The sequence below is a fragment of the Prionailurus bengalensis genome, chromosome A1, assembly GCF_016509475.1.
Source record: "Prionailurus bengalensis isolate Pbe53 chromosome A1, Fcat_Pben_1.1_paternal_pri, whole genome shotgun sequence".
NCBI lineage: Eukaryota > Metazoa > Chordata > Mammalia > Carnivora > Felidae > Prionailurus > Prionailurus bengalensis.
The window spans coordinates 8,497,995-8,524,406 of record NC_057343.1 but is presented as its reverse complement, the minus strand read 5'-3'; the positions used below and the strand labels follow the sequence as shown (position 1 = coordinate 8,524,406).

Sequence of the window (26,412 nt, the reverse complement as noted above, 5' to 3'; positions counted from 1 at the left end):
GCTTCTATGTATGCAATTCTGTACTCACAAAGCCTATTCATGTTATTAGTGTTTCTTCAAACTAAAAATTAAGAAAATGGGGCACCTGGGTGGCTCAGTTAGTTAAGCGTCTGACTCTGGATTTCAGCTCAGGTCATGATCTCACAGTCTGTGGGATTGAGTCCTGCGTTGGGCTGTCAGCATGGGGCCTGCTTGGGATTCTCTCTCTGTCCCCCTCTCTCTCTGCCCCTCCCTTGCTCTCTCTCAAAATTAAATAAACTTAAAAATATCTATATATTAAAAAATGAAAAAAAAATAAGGCAAATAATCTTATTTCCTTTAAGTTAAAAAAAAAAAAAAACAGTGCCAGAGGCGATGTGTGAAAAGATACATCTGTTAATTAACTCTGCTTTAAATCACAATATATTTCATGTGTCAAACATTGATCTATTCCTGAATCACAAGTAGTTAACAAATTTCTTTTTTTTTTATTATTTTTTTTTTCAACATTTATTTATTTTTGGGACAGAGAGAGACAAAGCATGAACGGGGCAGGGGCAGAGAGAGAGGGAGACACAGAATCGGAAACAGGCTCCAGGCTCCGAGCCATCAGCCCAGAGCCTGACGCGGGGCTCGAACTCACGGACCGTGAGATCGCGACCTGGCTGAAGTCGGACGCTTAACCGACTGCGCCACCCAGGCGCCCCCAAAATTCTTTAATAGGGACTTAAAGCTTTGATCCAAGCTGTTGAAGAGAAAAACTCTTAATGTGATACCCTTTTAATGGTGAAAACAGATACAAAGTTTTCCTTAAACTGACATTATTGAAACAAAAGATTAGACCTTTAAAGTTTTATCATAATCACACTGTAACATATACTCGATTGCTATAGCAGACAGACTGAATTCAGGCCCCAACAAATTATATTCTTGCAAAAGACATCCTACCTATGTCTTTTATTCTTGCAAAAGACATATATTCTTGCAAAAGACATCCTGCTCTCCAATAACATTTTGACCATTCCCTACTTACCCTCTTACTATCAACCTTTGGCTTTTCTTTTTCTTTTTTCCTTTTTTTTTTTTTTTTTTACTGTTTATTTTTACGACAGACAGAGACAGTGCATGAGTGGGGGTGGGGCAGAGAGAGAAGGAGACACAGAATCTGAAGCAGGCTCCAGGCTCCGAGCTGTCAGCACAGAGCCCGACGCGGGGCTCGAACCCACGAACCGTGAGATCATGACCTGAGCCAAAGTCGGCCGCTTACCCGACTGAGCCACCCAGGCGCCCTACGGCTTTTCTATTATACTTACATTTCCTCTATTTTTCATTGTAATTTCTCGAAGTTTGGTGCCACTACTCTTTGCTTCTAGCAGGTGCTCTCACGAAGAAATGATTTCTAACCCACATCTGTCAGGATTGCCATATGCTGATCTCGGTAATTACTCAGTTCTCTGAAACTGGAGAGTTTTCAGGGGTCAAAACCCCTCAAGCTGCCGCTCAAAAACGACCTTATGATTTCAGTAACTTCAATGCCTGTCACTTTGCTGGGTAGTTTGTCTCTGGTAAGCTTTAACAAATTTGTTAAGAAGGTGAAAAGTATGCCTACTTTGTGCATTTTTGATAAAAACAAAGGAATCTCTAAAACACTTCCCACTTGTTTCTTTCATCTTTGTTGACAGAACAGAATATGTGTCACTTCACAGTCATGAACACATAGAGCCTGGTTTTATTCCTTCTTCTCTGAGTATTTTTTAGAGAAATAATATTGAAGCAATCTAAGAAATCCTTGTGATTTCAAACTCCCCAAATCAATCGAGGTACACAAACAAGTTAAGTTCTTACTAGAAATATGCCCCTTTTCATATTTTCCCCGTCCTGTTTTCAGCAGGTTGGGCTGGTCTGGGCCGACATAGGGCACATGTGGATGCTTCAAGAAGCCCCTGGGATAGATACAGGTAGACGTGTGATGGCTAACCTTGACAACTTGGCTAGGCCACGGTACCCAGATACTTGGTCAAAGATTATTCTACATGTTTCTCCGAAGGTATTTTAAAGGTGAGATCAACATTAAAATCAGTAAACCCTGAATAAAGCAGATTATTCTTCACCACGTGGGTGGGCCTCACCTAATCAGTTGAATGCCTTAATGGACCTCCCTCAAAGGACAGGGAACTTTACCAGAAGATGGCCTTTGGAATTGCACCGCAGCATTATCTCCTCCCTAGGTGTCCAGCCTGTGGGCCCATGCTGCATACTTTGGACTTCCCAGTCTCCACAGTTGCACAGACAAATCCCTTCAAGTCTGGGTAGATACTTATAGGATACATACATACATACCTGTATTATGGGAGTAGGAAGGGGAACCAGCCCTGATCATATATCTGTATACTGAAAATACACTACCTCGCCCCGTCTTCTCACCGTTGCTCCTTTCTTCCCACCTCCTTACACCAAAAATTAAAAGAGTTCCCCCAAGGCATCAGTAGCAAGAAATTCCCCAGAGTCCTTAGGATAGGTGAAAGCAGAAAACAGTCTACACAAGTATGCATATTTTATCATCCTGTAGTGACCAGATCCAAGATGATCTTCAGAGCTGCTTCTGAAAGGTCTAAAAGTCTGTATTGTTCCAAGCAACCAAGAAGAGCTGCCCGCTCTCAGAAGAGCCCTTACTCTTGACTTCTCCATGCCTACTAATGCTGTTTAACCAGGAGGAGTCTGTCAATAATGATGAAAGAGTCTGAAGTCACTGGGGTTTGTACTGTAAACACTTTCTCATTTTATTAAAAAGATACAGGATTCTAAAATTTGTATGGCACCAGAAAAGACCTTGAGTAGCCAAAATAACGTTGAAAAAGAAAAGCAAAGTGGGAGGCATCGTAATTCTGGACTTCAAGTCATATTACAAAGCTGCAATCATCAGGACAGTATGGTACTGGCACACGCACACACACACACACACACACGCACAAAGACACACAGATCAATGGAACAGAACAGAAAATGCAGAAATGGACCCACAACTATATGGTCAACTCATCTTCAACAAAGCAGGAAAGTATATCCAACGGAAAAAAGTCCCTTTAACAGATAGTGTTGGGAAAACTAGACAGAGACATGCAGAAAAATGAAACTGGACCACTTTCTTACACCATACACAAAAATAAACTCAAAATGGATGAAAGATCTAAATGTGAGATGGGAAGCCATCAATATCCTAGAGGAGGAAACAGGCAGCAACCTCTTTGACCTTGGCCATAGCAAGTTCTTACTAGACATGTCTCCGGAGGCAAGGGAAGCAAAAGCAGAAATGAACTATTGGAACCTCATCAAGATAAAAAGCTTCTGCACGACAAAAGACACAACCAACAAAACTAACAGGCAGCCTATGGAATGGGAAAGATAGTTGCAAATGACATATCTGATAAAGGGTTAGTATCCAACATTTATAAAGAACTTCTCAAACTCAACACCCAAAAGGTAAACAATCCCACTAAGAAAGGGCAGACAACATGAACAGACATTTTCCAAAGACGACATACAAATGGCCAACAGATACACGAAGAGATGCTCACCATCACTCATCATCAGGGAAGCACAAATAAACACCACAATGAGATGCCACCTTATACCCGTCAGAATGGCTAAAATTAACAAGTCAGGAAACAACAGGTGTTGGCGAGGATGCAGAGAAACAGGAACCCTCTTGCACTGTTGGTGGGAATGCAAACTGGTGCAGCCGCTCTGGAGAATGGTGTGGAGGTTCCTCAAAAAATTAAAAACAGAACTACCCTACGACCCAGCAATTGCGCTACTGGGTATTTATTCAAGGATACAAAAATTCTGATTCGAAAGGGCACATGCACCCCAATGTTTATAGCAGTGCTATCGACAATAGCTAGTTATGGAAAGAGCCCAAATGTCCATCGACTGATGAATGGATAAAGAAGATGTGGTGTATATATATAATGGAATATAACTCAGCCACCAAAAAGAATGAAATTTTGCCATTTGCAACAACGTGCATGGAACTAGAATATATTATGCTAAGCGAAATAAGTCAGGGACAAATACCATATGGTTTCACTCATATGTGGAATTTAAGACACAAACATATGGGATGGGAAGGAAAGATGAACGTATGGGAAGGGAAGGAAAAATAAGACAAAGGCAGAGAGGGAGGCAAACCAGAAGAGAATCTTACATACAGAGAACAAACAGGGTGCTGGAGGGGTGTTGGGTGCGGGGATGCGCTAAATGGGTAACGGCGCTAAGGAGGGCACCTGTTGTGATGAGCACTGGGTATCGTGTGTAAGTGATGAATCACTGAGTTCTACTCTTGAAATCAATAGTACACTATATGTTAACTAACTTAAATGTAAATAAAACCTTGAGGGGGGAAAAAAGATATATGGCTTCTACAACTGAAAAATTGTTCCACTGCAATTGGTCAGAAATGTGTTCTTTCCCTGGAGACTGGCTGAGGCCATCCTGTGGCAAGGTGGGACACGGGGCCGGGGGGGCGGCTTGGGGGCCTCCCTGCACCAAGCCTGAACACAGGAGGGGGGCCTGCTGGGTTGCACCCACTGGCGACACTGACATCAGGTCCCAGCTCTAGGGGCAAAGGCCAAGGGCCAGCCTATTGATGCAAAGAAGATTACGGCAGAAATTAGCCCAGTGCAACACCCGAGGCTCCTCTGCTCTGTCTTACAGCCTGAAGAAAGGGCCTAAGACACTCTGATTATAGCAGGAGACAGTCCCCAGACAGAGTGGCTGGTGCACGGGGGCACTGCTGCCCCCCTACCAGTGAGGTCTCTCCAAACCCCTCAAATTACGAACACCACACAAACACCCGTACTGTCCCATTTCCTTGAGACTCAGGGTGGCTTCTAGAGGATTAAGAATAGAAAAAATATTTGGGGGAAAAACATGCATGTGACTTAGAAATTATTTATATTTTATGGAAGGAACAGAAGCGAGACAGAAAAGAAATACACAAGACCAAAATTAACAAGGCTCACGGAGAAAGAACTGCAGACAGTAACAGGATGTTTGCCTACGTCTACAAATAAAATTTCTCTCATGAACGTGTTTTTCAGAGAAAAATCTAGGGGATCTTTTTTTTTTTTTTTTTGGAGCTCCCCCTCCAAAAAATTTACTTAATTGAAGAAATGGTTCAAATGAAGAACTTAAGTGGACGGGTTGATACAACTTATAGAAAAGGTAAAGGTGACCCCAACATGCTGGATGACCAGGGAAGTCATCCCAGGGGCCACAGAGAAGCCACCTAAGGGTTAGCTCTCTCTCATCACAGTTTCCTAGGGTGCGCTTGTCAAAGAGCTACTCTGCCATGCCAGCTTTAAGGGCGCCATCTTGCACAGGTTGGTTGCTTCTGCAGTGATTCGGTGAGAAGAAGGGTCTTTGGTTATTTAACCAGCTTTGGTACCCACAGCCCCCAGGGAGGGTCAGAGGGCTGCCTTTCAAGGTCCTCACGAGGAGCATCCATGTGTCAGCAAAGAGCCTAAGGTCAGAGCCTCATCCTGAGCCTGGGAGGCCCAGGTAGATAAGATTTTAGAACTTTGAGCAAGACCCATTAACCAGCTCAGGACTGATGTAGAAGACCGAAGGGGCAACCTGTTAACTGTTACTGAAATGCCACTGCCCAGGGCCAGGCTCTTAGTGTCCTCTGGCCAGAATGTTCTCTCCCTGCAGGCCTCCATTTGAGAGGCCCACTTAAAACAGGACAGCATGAAGCCCTGCACAGTGAAATGAGCCCCTACCAAAAAGAATGGACCCCTGACCTCTCAGGTCAGTATTCTCTCTGCAGAGAAGGGAATTGGGAAGCCATTCCGGCGGGCCCAGAGTTAGAGACAGTGAGCAAGCTGTGTGATGTGAAGCAAACAGCCTGCCCCAGGGGCAGGACAAATGGTCAGCTTTCTGGGGCACCTGGTCAGGGCTAACCTTGGTCAAGCCTTGCTGCTTAGAATCGATTCGCCCGCTTTGCTGTGCCAGAGCTGACAACGTCTGCTGTGATCAGTACATCCTGGAAATATGTCAAAATGTTCCATCAACCTAAGGTCCAACCCTGGACTTCGCCTTTCTGTCTCTAAGAAGCTTTGGTTGACTTCTGTCTGGATCCAATACGTAGGAGTTCATAATCCGGCTATCATTCAACATTTTCTGATCCAATATCTATGTCAGCACTGTTCCAAACTCTGGGAACCCAGCAGGGAACAAAAATAGAAAAAGTCCCTGCTCTTGTGGATTTTACATTCTAGTTGGTGAGGCAAAAACAAAAGAGTATGTATACCAAATGGAGATAAGCACTAAGAAAAAATAAATCCGAGAAAGCGGTCTCAGGGAAAGCGAGGCATCTCTCCAACGAAATGACATTTGGACAGAGACAGAAAGTAAAGGAGAGAGCCATTCGGATATCGGGGAGAAGAACACGCCAAGAAGAGAGAGGTGCAAAGGCCCTGAGACAGCAGAGGGAGAGGGGGTGAGCAGAGGAGGGAGAGGAGATCGGGTAGGTTATGGATCCAGACTGAATACTTCCTAAAAGCTGAGCCATCCTACATGCATTATCCTGTGTTCTGAGTGGACTGGGAGGACTTGAAGGGTATTAGGGAGAGGAGTGATCTCCTTTTAACTGATCACTCTGGCCTGAAATTATTTCGGGAGACAAATCTACTTTCTGAGCTCTGGGAGGACAACTCACCATAGCACCCAGAAGTGAAAACGGCAGCACAGTGAAGAACCCGGGAGGGTGTAGGCGAGCATCTTAGCACTGTCCTTGTTCTGTGCCTTGAACTGAGTTATTCAAACCCCTCCGGATCTGTTTCTTCATCTACACAGTGATAAAAACTGTAATCCCAACCTTCAGAAAATCACTATGAGGATCCGTGAAGATTGGTAAAGATGAAATATTGTGTTGTGTGGGCTTAAGACATAGTAGGTGCTCAACTAAATGTTAGCTGTAATTGTTATTTTACTTCAAAATAAAGAGCCCATGCCTAATGCGTTCTTTGCTAGTCGCTGTGTTTTTCATATGCGTGAACATGAGATTCTCTCATAAGGAAAATATCCCTCCTGAGAGGATGAAGCCAGGCCAATTTGAACGATATATTTATTTTGGATTTTTGCCCCATTGATCTGGCTTATAAAACACTCATGCTCACTTATTTAAACAGTGAAGCCAATTTAAATGCATACTTACCTAACCTCACATATATTATGCAGAGTGGGAATTTAAATAAGCTTCCTTAGATTAGCTACATCTCATCATATCATCAAATTCTTCTAGTCAAAAATGCCCATTTGTCTACACGCTCCTCTAGATAAAGACCTCCGTTTCTGTACAAATACATCCATCAAAATCTGCGATTTGCTAAGAGAGGATATTCTATTCTTACAATTCACACTGGAAATCCACAATAAACTTTGTGATGTTCAACTTACAGATCGGGTCGCGGTGACAGTCTCTTACCTCCTGCAAAAACTTCTCACTCATCTGACTGAAATGGTGTCCTGGGGGCTTGATCCCAGACACCATCAACCCGGAACTGAAGACCCGTGGCTTCTGCAAGTCTGGCTTGAATTTCTCGTACAGGTCACCACCTGCTGCCTTCTCCTCTTTGGGAAGAGGCATGGGACACGTGGGCGGAGCGTAAGGAAGCCCCACTGGCACCAGCGAAGTGTCCACCTGGCTGAGGGCCTGAGGACTCCTCCTGATGTAGGTGATGATCTTGGGCCTCACGTGCTTGGGCTTGGGCAGAACGATGGGCTTGGGTTCTGTCCTTTCTTCCGCCTTTTCAACCTGGTGGTTCTCCATTCCATCCTGTGAGGGAGGGGTGTCTTCAGAAGGTGGGAGGACAGGCTCGGGGACCCCGCTGGGGCAGGTGCTCTTGTCAGGCACTTTTGGGGGGGGGTTCGACAACCGCGCGCCATCGGTGGGGGGGACGGCGGCCGGGGGGGGCCTCGCACCCGCACCCGACGCGCCCGAGTCCTGAAAGCTGCTGCTACTAGCTGGTGTAGGCTGGTGGGTCACATTCGCGGTCGTCTCTGGATGGAGGGGGGCCGGGGCGCTGCGAAGGGCGCCCGCTCCCCCGGGGGTGCTTTCAGTCTCAGCTGCACTTTCCAGAAGGTTCCTATTTCCTGCAACAGCTGCCGTGACCTCTTTGCTGGCCCCTCCTTCGGGGCTGTCGCCTTGAGGGTCAAGGGGCTCGGGGACCCCGGCGTTGCTCTCTCCAACACAAGGATCCGAAGTACAAGCCGCAGCACTGTCCACGTGCCCGCCGTCCAGCGCTCTCGCCTCACTGACCTCTGAGGGCCTCCTGTCAGGTGGATCATAAAGGATAAGAGGTACCTGGCCGTCTCCCGACGAAACGGCACTGGATGCCATTTCGCCGGGCTTCCTGGCTGCGCCTGCTGAAACTTTACCTGCGGGCTGCTTATCAGCGGCTGCCAAGGAAGCAAGGCCCTGGGTGAGCGTGGGCTGAAGAGCACCCTCCTCAGGTAGGCTGCCCGCTCTCCTGTCCTGCTCGCTCCTGCCTCTTCCCGCCCCGACGTGCTGGAGCCCGTTAGGTGACAGGCTAGGTGCACCACCGGGGGCAGTTTCCTGCTGTGCTTTCCCACCAGGCCCCTTCCGTTCCAGGGACAACACAGCCCCTTCCTTCGAGCATCCCACACACTCCGCCGGGGTTGACTTCAATTCCTGCACGGCCTTGGGGTGGACGACCTTCGGCTCCGGCTGGGGCTCTCCCTTTCCCTGACCTAATTGTGCTTCTGGCTTACTCGGGATTCCCTTCGGGGCTGAAGCCGAATGGGGACCGGGCTCTGTGGGGGCAGAACGTGATGTGCTCTCGTCGCTAACTCTCGGTGCACGTCCCATCTGGGTCTCCGAGGGGGTGGTCTCCTTGGCTGCTGAGGTAGATGGTTTAGGATGACGCACACTCTTTCCCTCTGAGGTACAGTCAGCCGGAAGAAAGGCCGCCCCTAGAGAGGGGGCCGTGGACATCGTCTGCGGCCCGTCCCCACCACTGGGCTCAGGCCGCGGGGCCTCGGGGGAGTCCAGCGGTGTGGGCTGCGGACTCTGACCGCTGAGGCTCCCACCGTGCTCCCTCGGGGGCACATCCACGACAACAGCAACGCTTCCAGCCCTTTCCAGAGAATGCCTTCTCAATTCCTCGTTGTCAAGGGTCTTTGCCAACTTATCCTTAGGAGCCTGCCGGGGCGGGTCAGCGTCCCTTTTAGCCGAAACCTCTGGACCGGCCTCAGCCATGACATGCCTCCAACTTGACAGACTTGCTCCCTGAATACTCCAAGGGGTCTGGAGGGTATCTGTGCCTCTCTCCGTTGTGTGCTCTTCGTCCGGTCCTCCGTGAACGGTGGAAGACATTTTAAAATCTTTCAGGCCGGTGGGGCCAGCCTGCAGTCCCTGCCCAAAGCCCTGAAGTTGGTGGAATTCCTTACTGAAGCGGGTGCTGTTCTCTGGCTCCCTTGAATTTGCGTTTCTAATTTCATCTGTCGGGTCACCTGTCCCAGACCCATCATGAGAGGAACGGACCTCCAACATGATCTGATTGGCATTTGTATCTCCCAGACTTAGGATACTCTCGTTATTATTTTTCACCCCATTTCTGTTGTCCCGCGACGGAGCGTAACACGATTTCTTCGGAGCCACCGGGACACTCATTTTCAGCCCTTCAGTGGGGGCGGCTGGCCATGCAATCCTTCTTAATGGAAAAGGTGCCTCCTCCGAGCTGCTACTTGTTTCGTGGGAAATTCTCAAGCTGCTTGCTGCCTCCCGACAATGTCACGTTGCAATACTACCTGAACCATTTTCAGAGCGGTTTTAAAACCAAGCATCGTCTTGACATACAGCAGGATGACTTATCTGTTAGGTTCCTGCTGAATGAGGGCCAATTAGTCCGTGAGACCTAGAGAGAAGTAAAAATAAAACCATGTTATTGGCATCGACAAACAGAGAGTCTCGGGAGAAAAAGGCATGGAAAATACAGCTTTATCCATCACGTTCATATTATTAATTCATTCACTCACTCAGCCCATAAATTTCTCAAAAGCCTTTCTGATAGGTGCCTGCTGGCCACATCGGGGGAAATTAAAACATAAAAATGATTAATGTTAGACAGGGATTATGAAATACGTTAAATCTTAAATTCAAATTTTAAAAATCCACAGGTTCATACGGATGACGATTTAAAGGCTGGAAGAGAAGGGAAAGCTTGTCTTCACGGAGTAATACCCAGACATATAAGAAAAATCGTACAGTTAGAAAAATCGCCGTTTTGGAATTATAATTCATTATCTTGGGTGTGGGACCCCAACGGTTGCCAACAGTATCAGGTGAAAGATTATTGGGGACCAGGATGTTCATTCACAGAATCTAAAGGTACCAGTCTCCAGATTACTCTATTTCTTACAAAAGGAAATCTTTATCTTTACAATGGAGATATCTGGTGGACACCGCCTTCACCAAGGGACCACGTTTAATACCAATAATGGAAACTCATACCACGTGTTCCTACCGTCAGGCAGTTCTCAGTGCCTTGTCGCTTAGATCGTATTCTTGCTATAAATGTTCAACCTGAAGTTAACCACGAGGAAACAATCAGGCACATTTAAATTGGCGGACAGTTGACAAAGTAACTTGCCTAAACCTGCCCCCCAAATGCCAACGGATATCTACATACAACGCATGAACCTTGGCCAGATCTCGGATTCTAAAAAAATAGTGAGCCAGTGACATTATTTGGGCAATTAGACATTTAAAATGGGTTGTATGTCGGGTCAAGGTATTTTGTCAATGTTAACTTTCCTAGGTGTATAACAGTATGGTGACTATATCTGAGACCGTCTTTTTCCTTGGAAGATCCAAGCTTTTAAACATGATATGCTTTTTGACATGACACGTGGTAACTTACTCTCCAATGGTTCAGCAAAGTGTGTGTGTGTGTGTGTGTGTGTGTGTGTGTGAGAGAGAGAGAGAGAGAGAGAGAGAGAGAGAGTCTGAAAAAGAGAGAGAACACAGAACTGTGCCAAATGATAGCAATTTGAAAATCTAGGTGATCCACTCCACAACACCTGTAACTGTTCTATAGGTTTGAAAATTTCCAACATAAGAAGTTGCAGGAAATTCTACCCCCGCCTTCAGGTCCTGCGCGATCCAGTCCCTACGCACCTTTGCAGCCTCCCCCCCACCCCTCATCCTCTTAGTCTCCAGGCTGCAGGCACACCGTCCTCATCCTCCACATTACCATGCACCTCCTTCCCTGCTTCGGGGCCTCGGCACAAAGCCTACCATCTACACAGAACATGGGTTCTTCTCCCAGCATTACCCAACTCCTTTGTAATCTTCAGTTTGCAGCATAAATACCTCTTCCCCCGGGAAGCCTTCCTCACCCACTGAAACAGATTAGGTCCTTCTGTGATGACCTTTCACAACATCCTGTACTTTTACTTAAAAAAAAAAAACTCTTCAAATGTGTCAGACACTGAAGAAAATATTGTTCAATACCTAGCATATGCATTAGGCACTTAAATGTATTTGTAACATGAATGAGTAAATGAATGAATGATGAAGATCTTCTCCGTGATGCTATTTCTGCCCTCAAAGAGCTTAAAATCTAATACAGTGTTTCAATTTCTATTAGGGAGATTCACAGATCATCAGTAAACCACTCATTTCAACGTTAACGTCGGTTTATCCACTGCTGGGAGTGCATTTTATTAGGCATGGGGGGGGGGGGTGGCAGCGTTTCGAAGGAACAAGGTTCTGCTCCATCCCCAATCCCCCCGTGGGGATTCAAAGTTAACAGCCTTCTACACCTTCCTCCTCGTCCATACACGTACACATGTACACATTTTCCTGGGAAGCCGTTGTCAGATTTCTGCTGAAGTAGGTTACAAGGCAACCCCCCGTCTCCCTTCGTTACTCTTTGTAATTTCATCTGTTCAAAAGATTATGTGCACATGCATACGTACAGATATATTCGTGTATATACACACATCCATACATTCGGATGGATGCTCCACGGCACGATGACAGGATGAACACCTGAGAACCATCACCAGTAACACACGGCTACTTCCACGTTCCTCTCCAGCCCAGCCCCCTCCCCTCCCAACTTTAAAACAAAAGTTTTTTAATTATTTATTTTTTGAGAGAGAGAGAGAGAGAGAGAGAGAGAGAGAGGACGAGCAGGGGAGGGGCAGAGAGAGAGGGAGACACAGAATCGGAAGCAGGCTCCCAGGCTCCGAGCTGTCAGCACAGAGCCCGATGCGGGGCTTGAACTCAGGAGCCACGAGATCATGACCTGAACCGAAGTTGGCCGCTTAACCGACTGAGCCACCCAGGCGCCCCATCCCCTCCTAACTTTTCACTTGGCTACCTGCCACTGGCATCCCGAAAACCTCAGGTGATAAAACTCTCTTTGGTTTCTTTCGCATCTATTACAGTCGCATGTATTTTTTACATAAACGAGATCATTTCCTGGAAGCTGGGGTTTTTGTGTGTTTTATTTGTCCCTTCTCCCTCACCCCAAGACACATTAACACCCCGGTCTAGGTCTTGCCATTCCTTCCAACTAATCCTGCCCAAATACACACACCCGTACGTGTGTGGGCACTCTCGTTCCCTGGCATTCTGCCCTTCTGTTCTTCCCATTGGTGCTCACGGTCTTCCTCTCCCCACCCCACCCTCCCCTACCTCCGTCCCTATTTCCCACGTTCCTCTTCTCCCTCTTTGCCTCCTTCCAGGCCTGTCTTCAGTAAGCCACTGATGCCCCGGGTCCAGCTTCACCCCAAGAGAGCCCTCAGGCCTCACCAAGATGCTCACACTCTGATCCCTGACACAGAGGGGACTCTCAGTGAATTCATCTTTATTTCTTTATGCGAGTTAAAACACGTTTTCCTGGAAGACACACATATCCTCTGGGCACAGATACAAAAAGCATGTAGACAAATCAGTAAGACAGCAGTTTAAAAGAACACTGTGCTCTCTGGGTCAGAAAGCAGGCGTCCCAGAAAGCCAAGGAGAGCAAGAAATCCCACAAATATGGGCCATCCACAGAAAGTGAGTGCCTCTAATTCTCTGTGGACAGAATTATAAGCATGAAGCCAAGAGCCCTCTGGTTTGAACTGTCGAGGCCGGGAGAAAGAAAGAAAGGAATTATTTTCACCAATGACGGACAAATCCAGAGGGTCATACACAGCAATCCACATGTGATCGTTAGAGAGTGACAAACAGGTAGGTGTCAAATCAGTGTCTTGCTAGAAAAGAGCTGTATTTTAATTTTTAAAGAATTACATAATAAATATCTTTTTCTTTCTCAGGAAGCAATAAAGGTCACTCACTGGTAAGGGAATGGAAAGCTAGGACTTTCTACGGGCCAAGTATTATTCTTAGCACGAATTCATAGTCATAAAATTTAACTTAACTTTTAAATTATAACTCATTTTGTTTAATCTTTAGCTTTAATTCAAGTTAAGCTATTTAATACTTGTGATGGCCTCCAGAGACAGATCTTAGCATCCCCTTGCTTCTTCTCTGCTCTCCGAGTAAGGAGATGAAAGCACAGAGAGGGCAACATTCCCAAGGTCACACAGCCAAGAACTGGCAGAGCAGAAACAGAGACAGGAAGTAAAATCTGTGCAGAAAGTGGAAGCTTCACAAGGAAAAGCTGCCTTTCGGTGAAGTGGTATAGATCCCAAAGAAAGAATAAAAGGAAATGATACTATCATAAGACCAAGAATAGAGAAGCAAAACCAGAAACCAAAAAAAGGAGAGAAAGCTCACATAACAAGAGGAAAGCATTTAAGAACCTTCTTCAGGGGCGCCTGGGTGGCTCAGTCGGTTAAGCGTTTGCCTCTTGATTTGGGCTCAGGTCATGATGTCATGGTTCTTGAGATGGAGCCAGCCTGGGATTTTCTCTCTCCCTCTCTCTCTCTCTCTCTGCCCCTTCCTCATGCTCCCTCCCTCTCAAAACAAACAAACAAACAAACAAACAAACAAACATTTCAAAAGAAGAAGAAAAAAACCCCTTCAGTTCTAGAAGGCAAAATGTCGTACAGGAGGTAATGTTTCCTCTTTCTCTTCTTGCCAAGACTCTACATCTCCCCCCTAGAGCTGCATCACATGGCCACAAGTCAATCACAGGGTCAACATGAGCAAAAGTTTTTGTTTTTGTCTTTTTCTGGATCTGGACTTCAATCCAAGGCATCCAACTAAGATAAACATGTTTTCCCCAATATGAAACATGATCATACAAATTCAGACTCCTAACACAGGATTGTACGATTAAACAAGAAACAAAAATATGTCGACCAACCGTGCTAACCAGCCCCACGTGAGGTCCATTTTCCCAGAGTGAGGCATGCAATTTTCATGTACTTCACATGTTACTATAGAAAGTTATGAACGATGACCTGAGAGGTCAATGAGATTTTATCTGGGGAAAAAAATCCATTAATTAACTCCTGGGTCCAAAAGGAATTTAATGATTTTATAGGTTCCTAGTCTCTCTGATGCTTAATAGTCTTCCAAGGGATCACCCCTGGTGCTAAGGTGAAAACGCCCGTGTCAGGAGATCCACCAGCTTTCTTGGCAGCCTATCAGCCCTCCAGGCAAGGCCACTGTCAAACTAGCCCGGAGTGGAGATCTGCCTCTTTATAGCAATACAAGGCAATCCTTCTTCCACTGGGAACAACACTTCAGGTCTCTCCGAAGAGCTATTATGCCCCCTTTCTCATCCAAACCTATTCTCTTTGTGAAAGAACTCAGATTCTCCCAATTGTTGGCGCAGGTTTAAGAAACTCCCACCATCTAAGCCCATACCCCAGGCAGCCTATAGTCCCTCCTGAACAGCATACAACTGCACAAAATACTCTAGCTCTGGGTGCAACATCCAGGGTCCTGTGAAAGCAAGACTTGCATTCACTCAGTTATACCTCTAACCACACGATCTAAAAGAGTGGCCTCTCCATGGATACATGAATAACCCTGTTGATTCCACATCATCAAATAAAATGCCAAAGTCCTATATGAGTCACTCCTAAACGACGGGGACTCAATCCTAGAAATCTGTAACTGGCTTGTAGCATCCATGGGTAGGACCATAAAAATGTACCTGTGGAGCTTCATCTTGTTGGTCCACTGTTGTCCATTGTTCAGTTGTCCATTGTCCATTGAAGTCCATTGTTCTATGCTGTTTAAAACTTTTTGGGCCCATCCTTAACTTTTCATCCAAAATATTTGCAATCCATTCTGTTTCCGTACCATCTTTGCAGAGGTAAGTGTGCCTTCCTTATTATCATTTCGCTGTTTTGTCAGCGAAACAGGGTAGGAGGCAAAGCAGCAGGTTCTCATCTGCTGATCAACACTCCATGGGCACATTCACGTAGGCATCCCTCCACCCCCTGGCCCTGCAGCTACTGCACGTGTCCCCCACGTGGTCCATGAGAACATTGTAAGAGGAGAAACTTCTGTTGGATGTGTTGCTGAGATAATTATAATACTGCCTCTCTTCCAACAGAGGATGAGAGAAAATCAAAGTAAAGAAAGAAAATGAAACTGTCTCCCTTGGTCTGGTCTACACACTACCCAAAATTCTCCCAAGGACCACTGTTTATTTTTCTCAGTATTCATAATTTATCCATCACCAACGCTTTTTAAAATTCAACATGGGCTCAGCATCAGGTTCACTAGCATGTAGTTTGAGGACCACATCATCTCCTTGCCAACAGACAAAATGTTTTTGCCCGTCTTTACCAATGAGGCACCGCTTCAGCTCTCCCCAACTCACCGTCTCTGATGATGGGAGCTTCTCATCTAGAACTCCTTCAGTTGAATGCATACACATTTCTGAGTCATTAAGTGGACTGATCACATCTACATGCTCGAATACAATCTCTTCACTCATCTTGCACATCAATTTCTCAGTACCATGTTTGTTCTGTCCAGTACGGCATGAAAGGCATTCTCAGATAAAGAGAAGCCCCCAGTCGACCGACCATGTCTGTGCCACCTACTACTATGACAATCGTGAACTAACCTGGCTGAATGACAGGGGAAAGCCAAATGTCTCAGCCTGACATTCACGGTCTGACGAATGCTGAACCCACATGTGCTTCCGGACTTCTCAATCCCACTCACTCTTCGGTTTAAAATTGCCCCTGCTACCCAACAGCTTCACCTTCTGAACTCAAAGGCCACCTCCTCCACAAAGACTTTGCTAAATTTTCTCCCCTCTTCCCTCCCAAAAAGGTGGAGAAGGGGCTAGATATTGTCTCTCTATGCCTTGAATCCCCAGATGTTTCCTTTTAGCACTATTAAACTATGGCTTTTGTTTTTTATTTTTTAAGTTTATTTATTTATTTTGAGAGAGAGGGAGTGAGCATTAGCAGGTGAGGGGCAGAGACAGACAGGGAGAGAGAGAAGCCAAGCAGGCCCTGCACTGTCAGAGTAGAGCCCGACATGGGGCTCGATCTCATGAACCACGAGATCATGACCTGAGCTGAAATCAAGAGTCAGACACTTAACCAACTGAGCCACCCAGGAGCCCCATGCTTTTTAAATTATAGTTATGTACATCCTACTTTATTATAGCTAAGTGTACCTTTTGATTACAGTCATCTATGTCTTATTTTTATTATACTGGCATGTGTGCCTTCTTTTTTTTTTTCTGGCTATATTGACTTATTTATTTAATTTTTTTTAAGTTGCATCCAAATTAGTTAGCATACAGTGCAACAATGATTTCAGGAGTAGACTCTTTAGTGCCCCGTACCCATTTAGTCCATCCCCGCTCCCACAACTCCTCTTTATTAAACTATAAGCTCACTAGGTTGGAGTCTAACAGCTCAGACACTTCTGTTTCCCATGCAGGGTCTGGGACAGGACTTTACACGCAGTATGCACTTGTGATGAAGCAATCTCCTTTCAACTTGAGCTCAAAGTGGCCAATGTTTACATCACTTTCAGTGCAGCACAGGCTCTACGTTTTTTCTTTTTAGTCTTTTAACATGGACATTCTAAAGCCACCCTTCCCAGCTGATTAGGCAGCCTCACCCCAGGAGGGCTGTACCAGAATATTCAACAGAGATGATGTAAGAAAAAAAAAGTACATTTTGATCGTCATGATTTGATTTATACTTGCTATAATATTCAATTCAAAAATAAATGAAGTTTGGGGGGATTTTTATGTTATTAAAAAGAGCACTGGGTTTTAAAAGATTGAAAAACAATATTCCACAGCCTTCCTTAGCGGCCAGGTCTGCTGTGGAATGCTTTGCCAGTATGTGAATTTTCATATAAATGCTCAAGCACCGTGCCTTTGAATATAAATGCAATTCCATCCAACTTAATAAAATGTATCTGCCGAAGAAGTTCCAGCTGCAACTCCTACCATGCGATAAATTATCCTTTGCAACTTTAGCATACAGACAAGTGTGTAAGATACGAGCCCAAAATATAATCTATAATAATACTGCAAATATTGTAAATATAAGAGTAATGCAAAAAAAAGTCAACATCCCAAATTTCACATTTTAGTTGACATTTTTACGGACCATATATTTGGGGTCTATCATGTTCCACCACATTTAGTAAGTTAATTTTATATGAAGTTACTTGCAAATATTTACGTAAAAGTCACTGTATCCATCCGCTTTAGGAAGTTCCATGGTAATCATTCCTCCGTATTTTCTGCAACAGAATAGCCATGTTCTTGGTCCTCTTTTCTAACGCTATGTTTATTTGCAACAGGTACAAGCACAGGTATCCTAACACTTGAGGCACTGCAGACCCAATGAATGTTTCAAGTCGTTTCACTACAGTATGGTTCCGAGTGGTATTGCTGGGTGAGGAACGGTAAATATTGGGGATGCTGTAGCTATCTGTGGTGCTGAATTCTGTGAAAGCTGCAAAATCGTGTAGAAATATAACAGCTCTCTGGAGCCTGCTTTACTCTCCTTATCGATGTGCATGACATGAGTTGTACATTACATTTTATTCCAATATAGAAACAGGACAGTGCTCAGAAGGAATATACACATATATATGTTTTAGGTAGCAGAGGCTATTTTAGCTTTATTTTGCTCTGGTAAAAAGAGTGAAGAACAATATATACATAAATGGAATGCTGCTATGTGCTCCTTCACAGAGCCAATAAAAGAGGCAAGTTGACTTTTCACAGGTTACACCTATGAAAAACATTAAGTTGATGTCTAAAGTGTCTCCAGTAAAAATGCTGCATGTTTCTCTGCAATGAGCTTCACTTACATCTGCCAACAAAAAAGCACTTCCCTTTAAAAAATGCATCCCTCCCTTCCAGGGCAGAGTTTCACCCAGAAAATATAGGGTGTTCCTTTCATGCATATTATGCTAAATACTTTTTTAATGTTTATTTACTTTTGAAAGAGAGAGAGAAAGACAGAGCACGAGCAGGGGAAGGGCAAAGAGAGAGAAGGAGACACAGAATCCGAAGCAGGCTCCAGGCTCTGAGCTGTCAGCACAGAGCCTGGCGTGGGGCTCGAACTCACAAACTGTGAGATCATGACCTGAGCCAAAGTCGGACATTTAACCGCCTGAGCCACCCAGGCACCCCACTTTCTTTTGTTTTTGTCTTGAATGATTTTTTTTTCCAAAATGGAAATACTGACATAGCCAATTATTTAAAAAATGGATCTTGAATATAAAAAAAAGGTAAATATACCAAAGTCCCTTACTCTCCCCCCAAAAACAGAGTTGAGTATCCCAGATTTTTTTTTTACACTTAGAAAATGAGTTCCATAACTCCAATTTTTCACTTTGCACGTCATGGGCGCCTCCTCACATAAATACATGTAATAAATAGCCGATCATTTTTTTAAATGGTCATTTTTTACCATAATTTACCCATCTATTCTCCTACTGTTTAGATTTTAAGGTGTTCTGATTTTGCCTTTTCAAATAATTTTTCACAGAAAACTGCTGAATGCTTATCTTTACTGAACCTCTTATTTCCTTAGTATCTATTCCTAAAGGCAGAACCACTGTGTAAACAGGTGGATGTGTTTGCATGTTCATACGCAACTCTGGGCTCTGTGAGAGGCCTGGTTTTGTTTACAGGTGCACGTCCTGCGCTTAGACTATATGCCGGGGCCTGGCACATAAAGGATGCCCGTTCGTTACACGAATACGTATTGCTCTCAAGAAAAAAAATCTCCGGCTTCATTCTATCTCCCTATTTCTTGCGCTATCTCCTCTCTCTTGAAACTTTGTAACTAGAACGACCAGATCATTTACCATTCAAATAGGGACACTTTTAAGTTTCTGCTAAGTTTCTCAGATCCACAGATGAGTGCAAACATAGGGTATCTGTCTTTCTCTGCCTGACTTACTTCATTCAGCATAATACTTAACAGAAGACCATGGGGGAGGGGAAGGGGGAAAAAAAAGTTACAGAGAGGGAGGGGGGCAAACCGTAAGAGACTCTTGAGTACTGAAAACAAACTGAGGGTTGACGGGGGGTGGGGAGAGGGGAAAGTGGGTGATGGGCATGGAGGAGGGCACCTGTTGGGATGAGCACTGGGTGTTGTACGGAAACCAACTGGACAATAAATTATATTTAATCGGAAAAAACAAAATAGGGACATTTTTTTCTTGCTTAGGAATTTTTTCCAATTTTTTAAATCAGAGTCTAAGTATCCAGCAAAATTCACTCTTTTCTCTGTGCAGTTCTGCAAATTTGGCAAACGTATGCTGTCCCATGACCACCACCAGCACAGTCAAACAAAACGAACACTTCCATGAACTCCAAAAATTGCCCCACGCCGTTTTGTAGATCAACCATTCCCTGATCCCTAGTCCCTGCCAACCAATAATCCGGTCTCTGTTCCTAGGTTTTGCCTTTTCCAGAATGTCAATTAAATGTAACTACACAGTGTGAAGCCTTTGTATCCAGCTTCTTTCGGCACCGTGCATCCGAGATTCATCACGGTGTTGGGTCTATCCGTAGTTGTTCCCTTTTATGGCTAAATAAGGCTCTGTGCTACGAACCACAGTTTATGTAGCTGTCTTCCAGTTGAGGGACACTGAGGTACTTCCAGGTTTGGGCAACTATAAAGAAAGATACTAGAACATTCACGCACCAGTGTTTGCATGAAACTGGGCCACTCTGGGGAGTTCCAAAACGCTAAACCAGACAGAATGCCATGACACCAAGCATGAACTGTACATATGGTCACTCTGCTTAGAACACACTTCTCACCACCCAAGGTTATCTGATCCTTGTACCCATTTATTATCTGCCTTTCCACATCCCATATAGGCTCTGGGAGGGCAGGCACCTCCTCCTCTGTTCGCCACTCTATTCTAGAGCCTAGAACAGTAGCTGGCCTGTGGGAGGAACTCAAAAGCATTTTTTAACTGAATACAGTTCGCTCAACCCTAGGAATTTGTTTTCAATGCCTAAATGACACTTTCTCTTACCAGGTGCTGTTTTCAGTGTTTTGTTGCACTTAATCCATAACAATCCCAGGGCTAGATATTATCGCTGTGTTTTACACAGCGAGGCAGAGAGAAGTGAAATAACTTCTGAGCCTAAGTGCAAAGGGCTGGACTCTGAACCCCCATGCAGGCTCTTAAGCCACCACGCCAAGCTTCGGTGGAATCGTCAGCTTTTAAACTTGATAGGGTGTAAAAACCCTTATTATTTTGTTACTTTACCTCTAGTCAAGTTACATTTCATACGCTGTTTGGCCATCTGCATTTCTTCTCTCACACTGTGTGTCTCTGAGGCGAAAATATTTTTAACGGTATACATGGGAGACAAGCTATTTCCAGAATGCAGGTGATATCGAGAGAGAATGAGATAATCGTGTTTAAGGACCTGTTCCAGAGAACGAGGGCCAGACAGGAGACCTCTTGGCCACGGCCCGCCTCACAACACCCATCCAGCTCTCCCAAGGCTCCCCTTTTTGGATTATTGGTTCTGTCATCTACCTCACCACCAAAGCTGAAACTAAGAGCTTCCTTGGCCCTTTTAACTCACACCCCACCCACCGGTGAGGGCTATCGGATGGGCTTCCCAAGGGCATCACCAGCCCGCCCACTTTTCTCCCTCTCTGCCTCCACGTCATCTCCCACGTAAGCCACTTATAAGTCTCCTCCCAGATCTCCTGGCTTCCAATCTTGCTTCTCTAATGAGCCATTTCCCCTTCACAAGGCATCTAGAGTGGTATCTTGGCATGTTAACGGTCACTTCACGGCCACAAACCCTCCCATGGCCTCCTTGCCGGGACCTGTGTGGCCCTGCGAAATCTCCCCTCACCCCCTCCTCCCCTAGCAGCCTGCCCACTGACTCCGCATTGTTCTTCACTGCTTGCACACTCCATGCCTGGCTCTTCACACGGATGGACCCATCCTACATATCAGGGGTCATCTTGAACGTGCCCTCCCCAGACAGACTTTCCTTGAGGTGCATCGTCTTTCTCCGGCCACAGTCTGTGCTTCTTCCCAGCCTTCTTCCGTTATTCTCCATGTTTATTTGTTCATTGTCTTCCTCTTCCAAAAGGACATGAGCTCAGTGAGGATAAGCAAGGGTCGCATCCGCCCTGCTCACCATCGATCCCCAGTGAGCGGAACGGTGTCCAACAACTTCAGGCACTCACTAAATATTGTTGAATTAATACAGTAGCACGCGGAATCTCTCCTAACTTACTTGGCTCTCTGGGTAACGCCTTGCTGAGCATATATCCGTCACAGAATGTCACTGAGTATTTGAGATGGAAAGGAACAGAGACGTGAATTATGTCAAGCCTCTCGTTTTTCACGAGGAGGATGAAGCCCAGGGAGACTCGGGCCGAGCCCGCCAGCTGAGACCTGTCACAGCCACACGGGGGCCGGGCGCCCATGCCAAGACTAGCACCTGGCCCCTTCCGCAGACCGTGGACTCCCCCAGACAGCCTCGCATGTTAGGAAGATGAGAGAAAAAAAGGTTACGTGGGGACAGGACTCAAAGGGCTCTGAGACAGACCCAACTGACTGAGCATCAGCTGATAGAAAACACAGTACAGGAACAATTAAAAGATGAGTAAAAGAAAAGTCTGGGGGCGCCTGGGTGGCTCAGTCGGTTAAGCAGCCGACTTCAGCTCAGGTCGTGATCTCACGGTTCATGGGTTCGAGCCCCACGTCGGGCTCTGTGCTGACAGCTCAGAGCCCGGAGCCTGTTTCAGATCCTGTGTCTCCCTCTCTCTCTGCCCCTCCCCTGCTCACGGTCTATCTCTGTCTCAAAAATAAATAAAAACATTAAAAAATTTAAGGGGCGCCTCAGTGGCCCAGTCTGTTGAGCATCCGACTTCGGCTCAGGTCGTGATCTCACGGTTCATGGGTTCGAGCCCCACATCGGGCTCTGTGCTGACGGCTCAGAGCCCAGAGCCTGTTTCAGATCCTGTGTCTCCCTCTCTCTCTGCCCCTCCCCCATTCATGCTCTGTCTCTCCCTGTCTCAAAAATAAATAATCATTAAAAATAATTTTTTTCTTAAAAGAAAAGTCTGAACCCTTAGGGAAACTGCGATCTCCTGAGGGGAAGGGGATATAACGTGCAGACAGCTAGTAACTGTGGTAACAACAGCAAGGCAGGGTGTGATAAAACATGCAGTTAAGGAGAAATTCTAAGTACCATGTAATGACAAGAAGGAAGCAGAAATTACATCGGAGGGGCTGGGGCAAATTAGATCTTTGCCCCTTCTTGCAACGCATGAATTTGTGCCCCTGCGTTGTGTGTAGGGGTGCATCTGTCTGTGTGTCTGTGTTTGTGGGTAGGGGTGCATCTGTCTGTGTGTGTGTCCATGTTTGTGGGTAGGGGTGCGTCTGTCTGTGTGTCCGTGTTGGTAGATAGTTTTCCAAAGACCACCGCCGTGTACCAGACATACATACACCAGACTTATTGTGGCATTCAAGGCCTGGGTATTGGATCTGTAGGTGAGGCTGGGGTCACACGTCTCCCTTTCCTCCCCCAGTGACCCACTTCCTCGCTGTCTCTTTACCTGTATTTCCCCCAGTGGCGAAGAGGTAAGAAAAAAAGCCTCCTGAAACTCAAATCCGTCAAAGGCTGCTTGCTCCAAAAAAAGGATTTCATGATGAAAGGGGACAAAATAATAGCTGAAATGAGGCATGGGGACTATCTATGGATTTCACATCTGCTTACCAGAAAAACTGGGAGTTATCTGATCTGGCGAAGGAAGAAAAAGCCTGGCATTTTCAAAAGGCAGCAAGAACAACTGAATTTGTCAAGAGCCGGTGATAAATTCTCTGCCATTCTTTGAGACCACTGAGAAAGGCTGATACGTCAAAGACTAATATTCCATCTACAAAATACCAGATAAGATCCAAAGTCTTCCAACAACATTTTTCTGTGCTTGTATTTATTAATAAGAGGCTAAAGAGAGAGAGAGAAACAAGGACTTCAAATCTGGATGAAATCAAATACTTTTCGATCTATGAAAAAGAAAATATATGTAGGCATTTCACGTGGCCTCCCAGGGGCTGAGTCAGACAAGGTTTCTGCTATGGTCTTGTTGGAGGAGAAGGCAGCGGTGTCTTAAAAGTGGAGTTCAAGTGTATGTTTGCAAGGCAGGCACTTTCTCCTTCTCCAGTGGCTATTTGGCCTTTTAACTCACACCTGGTTGCTTCACTCCCTATGCTACCAGCCCGGCACCTAAAGGCAACTGAGGCCCCACTCCCAGAGCACTCTTCTGATCTACCTGCCCAAGTATTGAGATAACACTGATATTCATTAAGTATTTCCTGCTTGTTTCTAACCACAAATGCCTTATGTGAGTATTCTCCACAAACCCACTCCCTCCTTTCTTTCCTACCACTGGTCTTAGGGCCCAAACCACTTCTATAATGTGGATAATGGGTCAAACAGTTCTAGGGGAATCCTTAAATCTACCCAAGCAGGGGGGCCAGGAGGCCGATTCCTGGGGAGGGTACGGGGGTGACTTCATGGAAGCAGAGAGGGCAGTACAGACATGTCCGCAAACTCCTCTGCTAGGTCCCACTCGGCCCAGCTTCTCCCAGTGGGTTCATTTCAACGCGGTAGGCACGCTTGATCTATACATCCCTGACTCTCTGCTGTGTGTTAGGCCCTGAGAATGGACATCAGCACTCACAACAAGGATGGCACATGACCTTCATTTATCTACAGGACTGCAGGCTGTAAACCTCGGGATTCTCTGCTACCTGAAGGGAAGCAGGAACTCTTTGTAACGTCATCAGGGATAAAGCGAGAATTGCCTCCAGCTCACACGCCTGTACCGGGTCACTCAAAATGGGGTCTTTCAGCTCATTCTCTTTCGGGAAGGTGCATTTCTTTTTTTCTCTCATCACAAGCAGACAACCTGCCTTCTGTCAAACGAACGAGACAGCTCGCACGATGAAGATGAACATTTAACACCATGATGCAGCCCAAGCAGAGGAAGTTTGCCAACAACCAGAAAGTAGTAAAATCTACTGCATGGTGACTGCAGAAACCAGCGACTCAACGAAAAGGTACAAAGCTCATGTCCCAGGGCTTCTTGCTGGAAGTCTCTGTATTGTCATTAATTATAGCATGTAACGAACTAGGCATTTTGGAACACCATGCTTGGAATGTCTTTATCTTTAAGGAAGAGATAAAGAAATGACGATAAACAGAAAAGGAGAGAACACAGCACTTGGTTTGGAACCAATTTGCCCTAGAAACGTGCAAGAGAAACAGATGATCTATGCCAGGGAGAATGAGTCGTGTTTCTATACAATTGAGATAAAGGAATAATATCGCTTTAGTTAACTTGTAGGAAGCCTCACTTCACCAGAGCTTGAATAGTTAAAAAAAAAATCTTATATTCCCCCCAAAATTCGAGATGGCTTCCTTAAAGAGTAACATGTCGGTATGTATTTGAATAGCACCCAGCCTATAATCCCAGGGTGGAAAACTGGCTTGCCAGCATTTCCGGGATAGGGCACAGGCTGCGTGCATCTTGCTTATCAAAACAGACATATTTCGTAAGCAACAGAAATCAAACATTCCCAGAAAGCACAGACTTGAGTGAGCAGGGCTTTTAATGGGCATGCTTTAAAGATCTAAAGTCACAGTTTAAAACTTCACTGTTAAGTAACACGAGATACCCCCAAATCTATTTTAATCAAAGACTCTCAAAGAAAGGCTGTGAGTCTCATGCTCATTTTTCAAATAAAACTGCCAAGAAGTTGGTTATTGATCCACAATCACATCCTCTCACATGTATGATCTGTGTAGCATGGAGGGAAAAGAAAGAGAGCAATGTGTTAATTTCCCCTCCCTGACGTAAGGTCCTGACAATGTGTTAATTTCCCCTCCCTGACAGCTTCCAATAAGGCTCCTGATACCGTGTCCCTGGGTACTTCTCCTCTGACCCGGGCAGCTCTCCTGCAGGAGCAAGCCGGACTGCCTTCCATCCAATTTCTGGGACTTGCACATTTATGCACGGACTACCCTCCTCCTGACCAGGGAAATTTGTTCCAGCTTTACTCGTAAGGGCCATTCCCAATTAAAGTGTGAAGACAGCTCTGAGGGGGAGGAGAAAATCAGAAATCTGTTTGACATTGCTCTTCACAGGAGCACTCTCTGACCTCAATAGGAGTCGTGCAGCAGCGAGCAAATCACAAGAAAACCTCTCCCCAGCAGCCTCCCGACCACACAGACAGGCTGGGCACAGGGCTCCTGAGAGCGTGCCCAACCCCAAGTAAAGGAAGTTAGAGTAGCATTAGCCCAAGGAGGCCGAGGGCTAGAGCCTGAGAAGGTGTCAGGAAGGAGGGAGGGACAGAGGTACCCCCGAATGACAGGTCCTGTGATTAATGAGAAAAGAATAAAGTAATAGTGGAAAATTAATACAAATTCTCTATTTTCTGCTCTCAACACGCCAGCTGCAGCAAAGGAACACAACACATAACGCATGGCTCCAGATTCCGATCTCATTCCCAAATGTGAATGAGCAGTTAAGAACTACCAAATACATAAGAAAGCTTATGATAAAAAAAGACAAGGCATTAAAAAATGCCGAAAATGGGGCTCCTGGGTGGCTCAGTCGGTTAAGCGTCCGACTTCGGCTCAGGTCATGATCTCAGGTCCATGAGTTTGAGCCCCGCGTCAGGCTCTGGGCTGACGGCTCGGAGCCTGGAGCCTGTTTCAGATTCTGTGTCTCCCTCTCTATCTGCCCCTCCCCTGTTCATGCTCTGTCTCTCTCTGCCTCAAAAATAAATAAACGTTAAAAAAAATTTTTAATAAAAAAAAATGCCGAAAATGGAAGAACACCTTTAAAAAAAATTTTTTTTAATGTTTATTTATTTTTGAGACAGAGACACAGCATGAACGGAGGAGGGGCAGAGAGAGAGGGAGACACAGAATCAGA

General features: G+C 45.6%; 1 protein-coding gene and 1 long non-coding RNA gene across 3 annotated transcripts in view; one reads left to right on the top strand and one right to left on the bottom strand.

Annotated features, from left to right (window-relative positions):
- Positions 1-9,814, bottom strand: part of MTUS2 (microtubule associated scaffold protein 2) — a 373,273-nt gene extending 363,459 nt beyond the window's left edge. For both annotated transcript variants that reach the window (XM_043576011.1, XM_043576018.1), the window contains exon 1: positions 7,466-9,814. In XM_043576011.1, the coding sequence (XP_043431946.1) occupies positions 7,466-9,673 (2,208 nt within the window). In that variant the 5' untranslated portion in view covers positions 9,674-9,814. The remainder of the gene's footprint in view (positions 1-7,465) is intronic.
- A 7,707-nt stretch (positions 9,815-17,521) lies between these two features.
- Positions 17,522-19,926, top strand: LOC122481053. The gene is made up of 2 exons (XR_006296740.1): positions 17,522-17,866; positions 19,715-19,926. It is a non-coding gene; the product is annotated as an uncharacterized LOC122481053 (long non-coding RNA).
- Positions 19,927-26,412: the final 6,486 nt, after the last annotated feature.